At 38.6% G+C, this 17,441-nt stretch overlaps 1 protein-coding gene across 2 annotated transcripts; it reads right to left on the bottom strand.

The window, feature by feature from the left end:
- Positions 1-178: 178 nt before the first annotated feature.
- On the bottom strand, positions 179-14,903 carry CHDH (choline dehydrogenase). 2 transcript variants are annotated; one of them, XM_042823833.1, is made up of 8 exons: positions 14,696-14,903; positions 9,766-10,579; positions 9,195-9,346; positions 8,557-8,686; positions 7,719-7,853; positions 5,158-5,300; positions 4,357-4,459; positions 179-3,787 (listed from the first exon to the last, which is right to left on the bottom strand). In XM_042823833.1, exons 2-8 carry the CDS (start codon positions 10,520-10,522, stop codon positions 3,369-3,371), a joined length of 1,839 nt encoding a protein of 612 aa, XP_042679767.1. In that variant the 5' UTR covers positions 10,523-10,579; positions 14,696-14,903; the 3' UTR covers positions 179-3,368. The 2 variants fall into 2 exon arrangements, with proteins under 2 accessions (XP_042679767.1, XP_042679766.1); XM_042823832.1 differs by lacking the exon at positions 14,696-14,903 and adding an exon at positions 11,770-14,399.
- Between the last annotated feature and the right edge of the window lie 2,538 nt (positions 14,904-17,441).

Genomic DNA, 17,441 nt, shown 5'->3' with positions numbered 1-17,441 from the left:
ACTTAAAGATTGTACATATAAAATATGTTCATATTTGAACATTATCCTTTGGAGGTTGGATGACAGAACAATATAGACTAAAAGAACACTGCAATAAGATGCTTGTGTTGTATCTGCAGTAACTTTTGAACTGTTACAAGATGCACAAATGCTTTTATTTTTTTCCCAACAATCCATGTCATGTAACTATTATTTTAATAAGATGTACTAATATGTTTCTGTTACAGAAAATGTCTGTTACAACAACCCCACTATTTACTTTCCCAGTTGCCTTACTTAGTTGCAGAGTAATTGAAATCATACACTTGAAAATTATTTTAAAGTATTTTAAGCTGGAGAAACATCAGAACATCACCGGAATGGTGTACACAATCTTGAGTGTCCTTAAATGAAACAAAATGCAGTTTTACAAATACAGCTATTTTCTGCTGCTTTTAATAGCACTTCTCATACTAAAGCAATTTGAACTGAGATTCAAGTACAGAAAGAAAGGAGTTTGGTCACTTTTCTTTCTTAATCTTATTGCCCCCTGCCAGAGACATCCAGCTGTCTCCAAAACACCCACAGCAAGCTGTTCCCATGGAAATGCTGCTGCTGGCACTCACAGTACCATTGCTGGTTGAAGCCAGGCTGGCAGGTCTAGGAATTTCCCAATTCTTACATCAAAAAACTCTGACAGTGAACTCTTTTTGAATACATAATGTACTATCATCTGCTTATCTACAGAAAAAATATCTGAATAGAAATGGAAATAATATTTGCTTAACCACTATATTATTTTGTTAAATAATGTCCTGTGATCCGCAATATTCATAAGGTGTGTAGGTGGCTGATATTTAACTTGCAGGCTCCCAGTGCTCCACAGAGCACATTAGAACATTTTTATCTGTTCTAAGCACCCTTAGCAGACTGAACTCTGCTAGGAGTAAGAACAATTGTAACAGAAATTCAATCCCAGCAGACACACAGAGTGCAGGAGAATCTAATGGCTGCTTGATGCTACCTAAAAATTATCCCAGGACAACATTTTCAAATACCTGAAGAATTTCCTTAGGACTACATCAAAGGAAATGCATGAAGGAGACATGAAGTTCTGTAGCGGTGAGGTCTAAATTAATGAGGCAGCTACAGCTGCGCAGCAGTGAAAAAAATCTTCAAATGTTTAGAATAACTTGCAAGGCTGTATGTTTAGAACTGTGAGAAAAGATGATGCTTCAGAACAAATGCCTGATTGTCTGATTACACAATGCAGCAACGCGTACCTTGATTGTTAAAAGCAGCAAGACATGTGAATGTAAGACACATGAAATTCTATATGTTTATCTAACCTCATCATTTCCTAATCTCTCAGAACTTGAAATAATGGCAGATGACAGCTCTGTGTGTGTTCAAGTTATGTAATATAGCAACTAGTTAATCCTCTGCAGTTGCATAATAACAATTCCCATGCTGCATGTCTGGATTGGAAATCCATGTTGTGAATCTGCAAACGCAGGAACTTCACTGTCACATCTTCCCAAATTGCTTCCTCTCTCAAGTGCACAGGACTGCAGTGAGTCTCATCACTGGTATTATTCTGAACATCCTTAATAGTTCATATCCTAAATGACACTAAGATACAGTGAGTTTCTTTAAATGAAGATCTCAGAAGAATAGCTGCTGAATAGAAGCTATTAGTTACTATAAAAGTGGTACATTATACATAATTCATGCTCTCCCTAAAGGCACAGTCATGGCAGGTGAATTGTCTTACTAATACAGCCAATCAATCACCTCTGACTTAAAATATTCTTTTTGTTCCCCACATTCCAGGCAAATATATATCGTACATAGAAAGGGTTTACCTGTTTCCTTTGGGAGTGATGTTCACTTCTATCCCCTTCCATCTTCAAATTTTTTATTTACTCTTTATACAGATACTCTGATCAATTAAGTCCTTTCTCTCAGCTAGCAGCAGGGCTTCCAACCATTACTTTGCAGCAGCACTAGGTAGAAAAATCTGCCCTAAACATCTGCAGTTGTCCCTCTAGCCAACATCTGAGTCAGCAGCTTTTTTGAAATTTGTTTTTTTTTTCAGTTTGCTCAAATGGTGTAAAATTCCACTTTTCCTGGGGAAAAAGAAAGGCATATTCTGTTCACAGGAACTACTGAGCAATCTGAAGGTATAGAAGCATTTGCTTTATAATTCAACAATTATTTAGTCTGAAATTAGCTTGGACTACTTAACAAATCCATAAAATTAAATGGATTTGGTTCCAGTTAATGAATTCCTTTTCTTTAGGTGTATTATTTTTGTTCCTTTGTTTTTCAGTTCAGCACCAGTAAGTTAGACACACACAGAAACAGCCATGAAGATCATGCATTTGTTTGACATATCTGAAGATAGTAAACAAAGATTTAAGCCCTAACTGAAGTATAGCATTGGTTTACTGAGTAAGTCATTTGCCTTTGAATTCAAGAAGATCTCTACTCATATCACTGATATCTTAGTTAATGTAGTTATTTTGAATGAACTTCCATTTTAAAGCTACCTCAGCTATAAATATTTTTAATTATTTTTGATTGGTAGTTGGGCACACTATTGAGTATATTTGCATGCACTCATCTTTGAGCAAAGATCAGTAACTTTATGGAAATTATTGGGCATGTGGATCCCTTACAATGGTACAAGATAAAGCAGCACAACTAAATGAGCTTAAATTGCAAACTGAATTCTACTGTTTCTTGAAAAAAATTAAAAAAAAAAAAAAAAAAGCAAGGGTAAAATCCAGCTTTCCAATATGCTTTTATAAATATCAGTTCTATTTCTGCATTTATTAGAAGAAAAGTTTTTGATAAATGTATTTTATGTCTTTTTTTCTAAGTTAAGAGTGCTAAGTATGGTAAAGTCCAACTTCTAGTAAAGATTTGTAAATTATGCATTCTTCCCATAAAAAACACATCTGACAAGCTCTGGACATGTTAAGTGTCTCTTCTGTGAATTCTGATACTACTACTTTGGCCTGTAAGTACATAAATGCTTGCATTTACTTTGCAGAATGTGGGAATTACTGAGTAGCTATAATCTTGGGTAATAATCTCAAAACAGTTAAAATTCTTCCTTTAAATAATAAGACATATCATAAAGACTTTCAAAATAACTCACACTGATCTCTTCCTGTCTAACTAAAATAAACTGCTTGAACCAACTGATTAAAATATATATATATATATATCTAACCTGGTATAACAGAATGGACCAAATTAATAGCTGCTTTACTGTGATGTGTATTTTTCTATGGTATTTATTTTGTTGGCCCTTCCAATTGAGATACAAACACACAGATGAAAAACTAAGTGGCAAAAATGTGAAAGGATGACAACAGTGTTTATCGTTGTTTCTCCAAGGTCTTGGGCTTATATACAGGAACGTTTTTCTCCTGAAGTGATGGGAGCCCCTTAATTATATCTGCAGCTTTCTCTGCTATCATAATAGTAGGGGCATTCAAGTTCCCACTGACTATACTGGGCATTATTGAGGCATCTACTACTCTCAAATTTTCAACACCAATTACTTTTGTTTGGGGATCAACTACAGCGGTGCTATCTGAAGGCTGACCCATTTTACAAGTGCAAGAAGGATGATAAGCACTATCAGACTTCTGTCTTATAAAGGCATCTATTTCTTTGTCAGACTGAACGTTGTTTCCTGGTTGAATTTCAGGTCCACGAAATTTTTCAAAAGCTTTCTGAGCAAAGATCTCTCTGGTCAACTTGACACACTGGCGGAATTCCCAAATATCTCTTTCTGCATGGAGAGAAAATAAGATGGCTCTAAGTATGCTCTACCATAGTAGAAAAAAAAGAAAAAAAAAAGAGAAGAGAAGAGAAGAGAAGAGAAGAGAAGAGAAGAGAAGAGAAGAGAAGAGAAGAGAAGAGAAGAGAAGAGAAGAGAAGAGAAGAGAAGAGAAGAGAAGAGAAGAGAAGAGAAGAGAAGAGAAGAGAAGAGAAGAGAAGAGAAAAGGCATAGGAGAAGTCTCTCATTTATTGCTAAAAGCCAAAGTAGAACATTTTGAACAAATCTCATAGATTTCTACTCAGTGTGCAGAATAGCTACATATATTGCATGCTCTCACAAGGGAATAGGTGAGCTATGAAAAGTTGCTCTTTATTTTGCTATACCCACTGTCTCTGACTGCATTCCCAGCAAGAAATTCTTATCTGCCAGTACAAAGAATTTTGGACAGTGGCCTCTTTGATAAAATCTGACAGTGCACTAACCTTCATTTCTGAACTGATTTCAAGTAGATGTGAAAATCTGCTACTGTATCAGGCAGGAAATAAGTTGTCAACAGAGGGTGAAGAAGCTGCTTTTACCTTCCGACATGTAGTTAGGCTCAATGATAGGATGGTCCTTTGGATCTGCACTCTTCAGCTTTAGCCAGCCAACACTTGCACTCCTCATGGGTCCTACATGGACCTGCAAACCCATTCTATACTCATGACAAAATCCCACCAGACATTTCCAAATTTAGAACATTCTATTTCTTTTTCAATTTAGACAGACTTTGCAAATTAAATATGATATTCCATAAGAAAGAGAGAATGTACCTGTCTTTTCAACTTACAGCTGTTTATTTCCAATTGAAAGTACAATTACTTTAGCAGTAGCACAGCACTATAATGCAATCAGATCAGATTACTATAACCACTGAAGAGATCAGCAAGAAGATGATGTATATTCAGGAACAGTTCCTTACCATTAGCACAGACTTTCGGATCAGAATGACATTTTAAAAAGAAGGTTGGATTTGTGCCAATAAATAAATGAGTGGCTTCATATATTCTAGCTTACACCTCTGCCTAAACTGCAGGGGAACAGAGAACACCTTGGTTTAGTTTTGCACATCTAGTACAAGTGTCCTAATGAACAGTACTATGGCACTTCAATAGTGCAATTGAGCACATTTACAGAGATAACAAAGCAGCATAATTTTAGTAGCAATATCAAATAATTATCACTTACTTTTTTCCCAATGTAGGAGGTTTAGTCAGTTCTTTATGCTGCAAAAGGTCTTTCACGGTGTAAAGCCAAATCACAATGACCACAATAAAAGATCAATCTACTTCCTATAGGGACTATAGAACATTACTGCAGTAGGTTCTTTAAAAACTCACCTGGTAAGCTTCCATCGTGGAAGCAACCCGACCGTGATCAATCACCTGAGAAGGGAGAAAGTGGAACTGAATGTCGGGGTGAGGAACTCCTGGCTGACTTCGGATAAACCCACCAGATTCTAAGTGGGCAGTGGCTCCCTCACCTAAGGAGTGAAAATGAGCAATAAAATGCCATTACAAGACCTCAGAAAAGCAAGAAACACATTTCTTTTTAACTTGTTTTACTATAGATAGTATGTTGGTTGCTCCAAAAGTAATGTCTCCTATTTATTTCAACAAGAAACTACAATGGATACAAAGTGAGCAGTAACACTACTTGATTGAGCAAATTTTCAGATACAAAACACTTTTTTTTTTCTTCCCAATATGTAGTCATCACCATTAGCAATACTTTTTTCACCAATGATGAACAAGACCCTGCATGCCATGCTTGTAAAAATCTGCACCAGCAGAGATGACCCATTGTTTCACAACTGCTATGATTGTACGATTGCTAGGAAAATGTTGCCCATGCAGCCCATCTTTCAGCAGCTTGAATGAAGTCAGAAGGTGCCAAATCTGGGTTATAAGGATAGCGTAGTAGGACAGTCCAGTCAAAATGGGTTAAGTGCTGCACTGTCATCAAACTGGTGTGGGGCTTGGCATTACTGTGTTGCAAGAGAAAATTGTCTTCCTCTCTGACCTGACTCTGGAAGTTCAAGTCTTCAGCTTATCCAACATCATAATCTAGCAGTCAGACATGTTTTTTCTGTGTTCCAGGAAATCCATAAATATCATCCAAAATACACTGCACACAACTTTACCCAATGAGAGCTGCATCCTGTTGCCACTTCATGAACTGTTGTTTGAACTCCACCTCATAGTGGTGACCCAGCATCTTGACACTGGTACTGATGTGATCCAGGAAACGTGATCCAGGAAACTTACCTTCAGCCATGTATTGTTTCAATGGGATCTGGCAAAATTGCATGCGGTCTTTCTTTTCCTGTGTGAGCATTCATGGGAACCCCACCTAGCACAAACTTTATGACATTCCAGTATTGCCACCACTGTTTTCAATGCTTTGAAATCAATATTCAGCTCTGTACACACATTCCTGGTTGTAGTCCAGATGAGCTGGTTGAATTGCTCTTTATTTCGTGGTGGGAACTGAGCATGGCCATCCAGAACATGGCTTATCTTTCACATTGTTGTTGCCACTGAATGCACCACATACCACCTCACTGTGCTAACATCCACTGTTCAGTCTCCATAAACATTCTGCAAGCATTCATGAAAGCCACTGAGTGTCGTTTTTTCCACATAGAGGAATTCGATTACATGTGTTTGCTTTCTTTCATTTTGTTAGACTGCCCCTTTGCCTCCATCTGTCACACAGCAACAAAATGTCACAGAATATTTGTGGGAAGGTTCAACTGCCATACCACCAATCTGCCTCTAACATCATGGGCCAACATCATAAAATAGGAGGCATTACTTTCAGAGCAGCCCTCACAATTCATTTATACAGTGAAAATTGCAAAGAATACAAACATTTCAGGAACAGCTTGCAGTGGAAACAGTATGTATCACTTTCACCTGCTTCTTAATCACTAGGTAAATGTAATTCTCTATAACTTTGGAAATTCCAATTATTTGATAGTGAGATGTTGCAGTTACCACAGGATAACTGGCAGAAGCCCTGCCTACAGTTTAACTGCAGAGGCAGATTCAGTATTGGGACTCTGCCAGATGTGGAGGGAACCAGCTGCAGCATCCTGATATCATTGCACTGCATGCTTCAAGAGAAGCAGCATAGCTATCCCATCAGTCACACGTAATAGGCAAAGACATCCACAGTGCCTACCCTGAAGGGGAAAGATGAAGAGACTACTATGTCCCTCATACTATGTTATTTTCAGATCCATTTAAAACCATGATTCATCCCTCCATGCCCATTACTTCCATGGTAAATGCCACACATACACAGCATAAGTCATCACCTTGGGCCAGTTACTGACATAATGATTCAGCAAGAGATGAAGGCTTTGAGTTTGGCCAAACTATTTTAATGATTTCAAGGATTACATTGATAGATTCTTTTTAAAGTCTGGGTTATTATAACATAAAGCTGGATTATTATGAAATGAGAGTGCCATTTTTAACAAAAGTTACTCTGAAGGATTCTGCCTGGAGCAACAAAATAAATTTTTTGTGACAAGAATTAGGAAAAATAGTTCAGTTCACAGCACATTTTTATCTAAGCAACATCTGTTTTTTAACAAAGCTTTTCTCAGTGCCACTAAGATTTAAAAGTTTATTTTCTTAAAAGGAGATCCAAGTGCATTAAATAACACTGTATAAAAACATCATTTGATATCTAAAACATAATAACCAGTAACTACTTTAAAATACTTTGATTTATAAAAAAAAGTAATCTTTCAGGCCCTTTGCAAACTCCAGTTAGTTTAAAAGATATGAAATAATTTTATATGAAGGATCCCAGATTTCAAAATTCACAGATAAAAAGCTTTAATATTTCTAAAGCAATCAGTGGCAGAATTGCATACTTTGTTTCATACCTGTATACTTCCATAGCCATTCTAGACCAATCCTCATCATGTTAACTGGCTTTTGTGCACTGTATAGAGTAATAGGTTTTGTGCACTTGTGCTGGACGTACACTTCTAAATGATCTTGAAGGTTCTGGCCTACTCCTGATTAAAAGATTTATAAGGGGGCAGGAAGGAGAAGAAAGGAAAAAGAAAGCAAAGTTATTTCAAGTAGAACAACTATATTCAAAATTTGCTACCAGAAAACAGCATAAATGGAAAGTAACCCAACCTCTTACAAGGGTAATGACAACTAGTACCAAGACTACGTGTCATATCATCAGCCCTTTGCTCATGTCATAATCAGGTTTTAAACAAACATAGCATAACTAGAACAACAATAGTAGTTGAATGGCAGACATATCATTTGTTCTAAAATTGCCAGATCTGACTGCTGAGTATTAGATTTTCATGTTAGATTTTCATGTTAGGATTAGATTTTCACATTAAAGACATTCATGTTGTTCTTTCCATATTTTAATACATACGACAGTGACAATTGATACAATCTCTTGTGGATCAAAACCCCTTGTCCAAAATTCTAAATTATTAGTACGCAGCTTTAGTTTAAAGCCACTTAGTAGCATTTTTCAGAAAGGCATTTTCCACTATCAAACGGTGGAGAAACTGTAGGGGGCCTCTGCTCAGTTCCAAAATCAATGTATGTTTCCACTGATTTGTAACGCTGTTGATTTCAGTCTATATTACCTGACATAAAGACAACCAAAATTAATGAATTTGTTCAATTTAATAGACTTGGAATTGAATCCTTAAGAAGAGACAAGATTGAAAGAAATAGTAAGATTACCAGGAAGGTGGCATACAACAGGGATCCCCAGTTCTTTTAAATCATCTGCATTGCCAATCCCAGACAACATAAGTAGCTGTGGAGAATTTATGGCACCTCCACTTAAAATAACTTCTTTACTGGCAAAAGCCTAAAATGAAATGAGCAGATAAGTTCTAATGTTATTAAGCTTGAACTAAATGCAAGTGAGCTTCAACTCAGATACGATTGTGACTGAGATTAGACACATATCCCTCACATTTTTCTTATTCTAAATGCATTACTATCTTGCTACAAGTTTCTTTAAGGAGGAATGATCAAGCTTTCAATATGAGCAGACAAGCTGTGACTTGATATTATGCAAGAGCATCACGTAATGTTTCAAGCTGGAACCTACACTTATATTATCTCTGTAAACTGGAGTGTGATGAAACACTGCTATTTCAGAAAAACAGCTCTGAAAATACTCTTATCTCTAAATAAATACAACTGAAGTATCACCTACTGTAAACAACTCACAAAGAATCATACAGTGGAAGCTGACATTTACAGAGTAAAGCATCACTTGTATTACATACCTACTTTGTTTTATTTATTTATTTATTTCTAAATTTTGCTATGAATAATATCTTTCATATTGGAAAATACAAATCTTTTACCTTTTCCCTTTGTCCATTTTTCACATACTCAACACCAATGGATTTTGTTCCTTGAAACAAGATCTTTGTTACAAGCGTCTTCTCAGTAACTGATAAATTGGGGCGAGATATAGCTGGGTGAAGGTAAGCACTAGCTGTGCTCCATCTTTTACCTGCAATATAAACTTAAATTTAAAATCAAAATAGTTGTACTAAGTTCTCTTCAAGATTTTTACCAATACCAATACCAGGATGTTTATATAATAAAAGCATTCTTCTGTAGTGTTCAAAGCATACTATTGGATATATACTAACTAGATATTTTATTTTAACTTCACAAAGACGTTATGAAAACCTCTTATCCCAAATTTACCTTTAACTCAAGATCTGCATGCCAAAACATTTTAAATGAAATACACTCTAGACTGACAGCAAGCTGCTGTGAAACTTGTAGTGGAAATTTAGAGTTTGGTAGCTGTTCATCAACCCAAAAAACCAAAAAGCAGTGCAGATTGTGTCTGTATTCTAAAATTATTTCAGTACTTCTGGTGGCTCAGAAACACAAATTTCTTAATGAAGCTTTATAATTTACCTTGGTGTATAGTCATGTCCATCCAGCCAAATCCTTCTTGTTGATAACCATTCATATCATCTGTGAAGGGATACCCAGCTTGCTGGGTTGCATCCAGGAATGCTTGATGAAGAGGATGGTTTGTTTTTCCCCTTGACACATAAAGAGGTCCTTCTCCACCTCGATACCGATCTGATCCCAGCTCGTGTGTCTGCGCTTTCTTAAAATAGGGCAAGCAGTGATCATAGTCCCATCCTATAGCCCCTTCTCTGCTCCATCGATTATAATCTTCTGCGTGCCCACGAATATATACCATTGCATTGAGAGAAGAGGAACCACCCCACACTCTTCCTCGGGGCCAGTACATAATTCTGTTATCCATATGCTTCTGTGAAGTTGTGTGATAATACCAGTTATATTTCTCATCACAGAGGTTATAAGTTAATGCAGCAGGCATATGAATCTTCCACAGTAGTCTTTTACTACCTAAAAGGGTGTCTTTAGGGCCTGCTTCCAAAAGCAGTACGGTACTGTGAGGGTCTTCAGTCAGCCTGTTGGCTAACACACACCCTGCTGATCCAGCTCCAACAATGACATAATTATAAGAGTTTGCCTTTTCAGAACTAAGCTGAGACAATGCACGTGAGATTTTTAATTGTTGCTCCTTGATGCCCCATGTGTTCCTTAATAGGTGCACTTTAAACAGAGCTCCTGTTATTTTGTGAATCTGATTCACAGGACTGCAATGTTTAATTCCATTGATTAAGTAGTAGGACATCTTAACTAATAACACTACTCTTGTAGACTTAAAAAAAAAAAAATCCAGTGTTTTGCCCTAGGAAAAACAAACAAACAGACAAAGTCCAAATTAAAATGTAATAATTAGTGCAGTGTAAGACCTCTAAAATGTCCATCATTTTCAGATACAAATGCTGTACTTTGCTCATTCTCACTATCCAAAAGTTTAACTAAATGCTAATAAGACAACAAACATTTACTCTGGAACTTGCTGTCTTTTTTAATGCACTACTGGCACCAGTTGAGTGGATGCTACTTGGTATTATAAGCAGTCCGACTTTGCTTTCCTTTGGGTTCATGAGATAAATACCTGAAGCACAGCTTGAAGTATTTATCTGTGAAGGATAGAAACCTCTGCTTACCTGGTAGTCTCTCTTTATCTGCCTTTAGTGGACAAGAATTTAAGAAAAACAACAATTGCATAAATTCCCCTAAAAATTTGAGTCAGTAGTATTGCATAGCCAATTTATAACCATGGAAAAGATTCAGCTGGAAATACAGAACTACAGTTTTTGAAGAATGTCTCCTAATGTAGGTAAAGGCAACACTTGTATGTCTGTGGCTTTTTCCCTTCTTATTGAAACCAGATCCTGCAGGAGAACTCTGAATACAACTATGATGTGATACTAGCAGATCCTGATGCTTGGTAGGAATAGCAATTATTTACCTTCAGAAAAGCCTGTCAGCCTTACAGACAACACAGGTTTAACTGTGTACTCAACAAGATTTTCATAGCTCATTTTTACATCGTAAGTACTGCTACTGCTGGCCAGTTTGAAATGTGTTTCTCTTGTTTTCTCTCTTTGAAACCACTACTCCCGTACAAACAATGACTAAAAACAGCTAGATATCCTAGGCTTGTAAAAACTAATTTTTCCCAGCCCGTGGCTCCTGAGAATTTGCTGGAGATTCCACAGACAGCAACATAGTTTTTGTGAGAGACCACTCAAGTTTGTGAAACCACACACAAGTCCAGGATCCAAGGCAAAATTAGATACAGTCTCTAACAAATTATAAGTCTTCCATAAGTAACCATATTTATTTACACTGTACTGTATGATATCAAACACATTTTTTTTTCCTCAGGGACAGTATGGGAATAAGCACAATCTTTTTCACTAAGAAAGCTTGTAACAGGCTGTACAAATCCTGAAATTTCTAGAATGTGAATGTGAATGTGAACACACATCTGTGTGTGGTAACAGTTTAGCCTAGCAGTTCACACACCTGATTCTCACATGGCTAATTCAAAGTGGATCCCAGCTGAAGGTAGGAGGGCATCTTTTACAGGTGGAGAATATTAAAAGGATTTCTGGAGGGGAAGAGAGTTTGGTGATTTCTTGTGTTGCAATAGAGAAAGATGGAAAGGTTTTATGTGTTTTGATTTGGTTATAATGAAGACGGTTACAGTTTGAAGAAGATGTGATTGACTTACAGAACTGGTAGGTTGTAGATTTTGTTGCTTTAGGAAAAGATGGATTTTACTACACTACAGGCTTAGGCCCTGCTAATCTGGGAAAGATGCTTTGTCCCTATATAACAAGGTATTTTTCTTTTTCTTTCTTTTCTTTGTATTTTGTGTGGGTGATTCATTATGAGACAACATTTTGAATTTCTTTCCTGAAGAAGCAGAATTCCTCTGATGTTGATCCTAAAGATGTTTACTAATTAGACAGGAAGAGTTTCCAGGATCTGGAACAAATATTAGCCTATTGATTTTGGCATAAAATCTATAACGCTATTATATATTATTGTGCCTCCTAACCAGACTGCTGGCTACCAGCCATGACCTACTTAGTTGTTGGTGATAAAAAGAGTAAACTGTGCAGAATCCCTGGAATCACATTCAGCTGGAGTTACTTTGTGTCACAGACCTGAAGGTAGCGCCTAGAGACTGTAGTTCTATGGTTTGCTACAGCACAAGCAACAGCTGTTGAGCTTCTGAAGATGTTAACTAAAACGACGTTCCAAAAGCAACATTGATGTTACAGTACTGTTTCTGTCCTGCCTTACTCTAGGACGCTAGTGCTGAAGTGTAAACCCTTTATAAAGCTAACTAGTTGAGAGGCTCTTACATTTGCATACACTGAAACTCACAGAGCAATTCAAGCTTATATTGAAAGGGTCATTGCTTTCTGAAACTAGAACATGATGATACTTTGCTCTCTAGTAATCTGTTCAGCTCTACATGCATATACAGTTTTATTGTTGTTTAAATTCTTTTACAGTCTTGGGGAAATTTGCAGGAGTTTTCTTTGAACAGAATAACATCAACAAACATATAAATAGGAAGATTTAAACAGCTCAATTTTAATGAAATGCTCTGTAGTTACCACCAACAAAAGTGTCTTTTAGGCCTTACTGGATATTATTGGAAGACTTTGTCTGTGTTCTTTCATATCGTGACCCTTCTGTGCTCATAATAAGAGGTTCGTTATCAGTTGGCAAAGAGCCCTGCAGAAATGCATAAAGCAACATAAAATATATTCATTTATTGCACCAGAGCTTGAGAATTTGAACTTACTTGAAAAAATTGTATCTATTTTACAGGTAAATATTGTTGAAAGAGCTTATGGACAGCATTCCTATGGGAATAAAGAGCAGGAGAACCTCAGCAGGAAAACTTTATTGCTACAATGTGAACACAGTATATTTGATCATACATTAGGTAGCTAAAAGTGGGAAGAGCTCTTAAGTGATTGGGGCTCCTCATTGAACACATTTATCAGTTCAGTATTTGGGGTTATGGTAAAAAGAGGTCTTTCTAAAGGATGATCAAGAAGTGACTATCTCTCTTTTAATTTATTTTTTCATGCAGCTTTTGAAAAAGGAGAGAGGGAGGAAAAAAGGAAAAGAAACTGCATAGGTTGTTTAATGATTAAATCAACTTGTTGGCAAAACTAGTTGAAGTGTGTCTGGGACCTAACTCCTAGAATTTTAGATTTACAGGACTCTCAGCCCACAACAAAGGGAAGAGACTATGTACCTTGCATGCAGAGCAGGGTATATTGGAAAATGGACTGTAACAAAGTGGCTGTAGGTGGATGGGGTGGCTTATCTAGGAAAAACTGCATATCTCTGGGCATTGTTACTATTAATGAATCAGAGATTTCCCATTCTCTGATAAAACTGGAAATAAAGCTGAACAAAGACAAGTACCAAACTGTTATGATAGCCACTGTATCAGCTAGGAGGCTGAATTACCAGCCAAGAAAGCAAGAATGAATGTTCTTTTGATGGTACTAAAGCGGTGGTTTGAATCTACTCCATCACATCTATACTTACATGTTAATTCATGCTTTCCTTTAAGTCATTTCTTTTTTGTTAATGAACTTATTAAAGTGGAATGGATGTAGCTGAGTACCATGGGAGATAATGAGACTCTTGACAAGAGTGTGTAAGAAGAGGTTGGTCAACAGTATTTAAGTGACTCTGAGAATCAGTGTGCAGGTGATACACTATTTTCTGTGCTTTAAAGCTTGAAGGTGCAGAGGTCAAATCTCAAGCCGTTTTGTTTCAATGTAAATCCAACATACTTAGCTGGATATGTACATTAGTATTAATGCACAGCTCTTATGTGACCCACGCACTCATCTGCACGTGGGTCTCCCGCCTGAACTCCAGCTCCTGCAGACACATTAAAGGCACAAGGAAACTCCCACTGGCTGACATTCCATTCCCGCTTCTGTTTTACCAGGGCCGAAATGACCGCATTTCCTCCGGTGGAGGCAAATATCCCTCGGCTGGAGATGCCTGGGAGCAGCGAGGCCTTTCCTGGCCATCACCCTGCGTGTGAAGGTGCAGAAGCAACGAACCCCCGAGGTAAAGCGCTGCGCGAAGTTCCCGCAGCTGGGAGCGCTCGGGCCGCTGCAGCTCGCCTTGCTGCACGCACGAACTTCTCCTCGTGCCCGGGGTCGGCACGGCCACGTCCTGAGGGCACGCGCAACCCCGCAGAGCTCCTTCCCAGCCTCGCAGTGAAGGCTGGCGGCGGGACGTGGCACCTCGGGGCCGTGTTTACCACAGAGCCGCCTGTGTGGGGGTCCGCCACCGGGGCCTCATTCCCACCCCCGCCGCCGCCCCGCTCCCTGTGTCTCCCTTTCCCGGCCCTTGTGTCGTGTCTTCCCGAGGCTCGGTGCCTCTCGGCCCCACTCACGCTGTTCCTGAGGCGGAGGCGGGCCGGGCGCCGTGAAACTCGGAGCCGGATCCCGTCACGCGGCCCCGACCCAGCGGCAGGGGGAGCGGCCTGTGTGGGAGGCGGTCTGCGGCTGTCCGCGGGAACTTGCGGCTCTTCGTGGAAGAAGTCCGTCGGGGGAACTCTGGGCTGTTTCGAAACACGACGAGCGGCTGCGGGGCGAAGTCCGCCTCCCGCGCCCTCGCAGGTTGTAGTGACACGGGTAGGAGCGAGGCGTACGGCGGGAGTTTGGAGGGCAGCGGAATCGCACTTCAAAGTGTCACCGAGCCGCCTGTGCCCGCACAGCCAGCAGAATCGCCGCTTATCAGCCTTTCCCTATGTTCCGTGGCCTTAAGGTGGGAATTCTGCAGTTTAAATAATGTCATCTTTTAATCTGTGAATTTGTGTTGTGGAAGTTTCCTCGGTTTCTGCGAGGTAGTGAATTTAGTTAGCTACTGGCAAAAAGTACTTTTAATAGACTAAATCCTTGTACATTTGGGCATGCAGATGTGCCATTAAGTACTACTGTTTCTAAACCTATTGGAACTTTCTGGTATTTTTGTCCCCTAACTTTGCAGGCATCAGTACCTGACCTCATACAACACCAGTGTCTCTTTCTAACCAATGCTTCTGACTTGCTCCCTTAGGAAGCACAAACACTGCTAGGTCATAAGCTGCCATCTGCAGGGTGTACAGTGCCTGCCACAGCCAGACCAGAAATCCATTTAATCAGTTAGTTATTAAACACATTAAGGCACCGCTCGGGAAGTTTGTGGAATCCAAATGTAACTGCCTATAAAAAAAAGAGACAGAAGTGAATTCTACATTAATTACTCTTGGGCTTGAATTTTTAATGCTGCTTTATGAGTGTGAAATGTATGAGGTACTTGAAAAAAAACATGGAAACAATACTGATATAAAATCAACAGAGATGACCAGCAAACTCTGGAGACAGTGTAAGAACTCTGGTTGTTCTCAGCAGTGCTGTACTCCACTGTTACGTTATTTCACTTGTATAGATGATATTCTTTGTTTTTGGTGTAGTTTTTAAACAAAATCTACTTGCTCAGCATGAGATTAATCAGCGATTATTAATTCTTTTGCATTACCTTTTAGAGAAATTACTCTTCCGGATGCAGACATGCAGACATATAGAAACGCTCTCTTCTTAATTAACTGGAGACAGCTTTTTCAACCAAGCAAGACTTGGTTCAAAGCGATTGTTGTTGTTTTTTCTTTTTCCCCAGAAATCCTCAGTCAATTCAGTTGGAATATTTTTGTTTTCTCCTTTCTGCTCTACTTGTGGTTGTATGCATTATTACTGTGGTTGCTGACATTGTTACAGAGGGAAGAACTCTCACTTCTTTTGAACTTCAGTATTCCAGTAACTACTATATTAATTGATGTTTTATGTTATATTAAGTGTTGTAATAGTATTAATATACTTTATAGCTGCAAATACGTATTTGAAGCTTGGTTTGAGGGTGATGGGAGCCTTTGTTACAGAAGATAAAACAAGAAATAGAACTTCTGTAACAAAGGATTACTTACAAGGAGGAAAAGCCTCTATGGCTGTTGGTGCTATGTAGAAGAAATCTAGTTCTAGGTTGTCGTGGGTGGAACAAAAACACTATACTGCCCTCATAAAAGAGAAGCTAGAATATATTTACTGACATGGTATAACGTAATATAATGTAGTGCTTTAACAGTGACTTAAGATTCAAGGTGGCTGAATACACTCCATTATTTACTATGCAGACGGTAGAGATAAACATACAGGAGGCCTTCCTATTGAGCCATGAGGTTGAGTGGACCCTTGCTTTCTAATCTCCTTGAACTATGGAGGTAAGGATCCTAGATGTGGCACTCCTAGTCCCAGGTTTTGTCAGTGGTTTATACCTAAGGGATTACATGCACAGTCAATTTAAGATTGAATCTTAGTGAAGCTAACAAAACCTAAAACAATTAGTCACTTACTGAGGATCTGTATTGGCAAGGGAGCTTGACATCAGAGTGTAAGGGACATATCTCTGTGCAGCTGTAACCTCAAGAGGTGCCCCTGCTCAAGGGAGAGATCCTGTCATGCAGCCAGCTGCTGTGCAGGAGAGCTCAAAGGGGCTCTTGGGCTGCTCACCATTTACGGAGTAAGATTGACTCATAGTCATAAATTGCTTTTTAGGTGCATGCTCAATTGTTTTTCAGCTGCTGAACCAGCTGTCTGCTATTGGGCTTATTTGTCCTTCTGTGCAAGGCCAGGTTGAAAGATGGGGCTGAGTGAAGGAAGGTGAGGGGGCAGAATTGGGGACACACATTTTATGTTATTACTTTTGAATAGGGACAAGGTAAATACCAAGGATAATGAAAAGCTAATAATTTTTTAATGATAAGAACAAGCAAGGAAAAAAATACTTCAGTTGAAAATGATGTTTTTCCACTGAATAATACAATTTACTATAGCAACTACAACAGCAACTGAAGTTTAGGTTCTCCCTCCTGTGGTTTCCGCAATAATGGCTTGTACAACAATTCCACCTTCTGGTAACAGTAGCACAGGAACTGTAATAAGACATTAATCCCACAGACTGCAGTCTTCCCAGTCTTGGCTTAATATCTACCATTTCAGCATTTGATACCTCGTATTCCCACACTGTGTAACTTTAATGTGGGTATATACATATGTATCTCCTATGTGATATAGAGAATCTGGAGATGGAGGTACACAATTCAA

The sequence above is a fragment of the Centrocercus urophasianus genome, unplaced genomic scaffold (genome assembly GCF_019232065.1).
Source record: "Centrocercus urophasianus isolate 14NV4802_14NV808 unplaced genomic scaffold, USGS_Curo_1.0 seq_22, whole genome shotgun sequence".
Lineage (NCBI taxonomy): Eukaryota > Metazoa > Chordata > Aves > Galliformes > Phasianidae > Centrocercus > Centrocercus urophasianus.
Note: the sequence above shows the minus strand (reverse complement) of the source record. Positions and strands in the feature narration are given on the sequence as shown.

Bases quoted from the DNA above. Each gene is read 5' to 3' on its own strand.
- CHDH (XM_042823833.1), bottom strand. From the start codon at position 10,522: ATGTCCTACTACTTAATCAATGGAATTAAACATTGCAGTCCTGTGAAT. The intron at 9,347-9,765 runs GTAAATTATAAA...TTTATATTGCAG, and splicing joins GGACATGACTATACACCAAG to GTAAAAGATGGAGCACAGCT. The intron at 5,301-7,718 runs GTATGAAACAAA...TTCACTCCTTAG, and splicing joins ATGGCTATGGAAGTATACAG to GTGAGGGAGCCACTGCCCAC.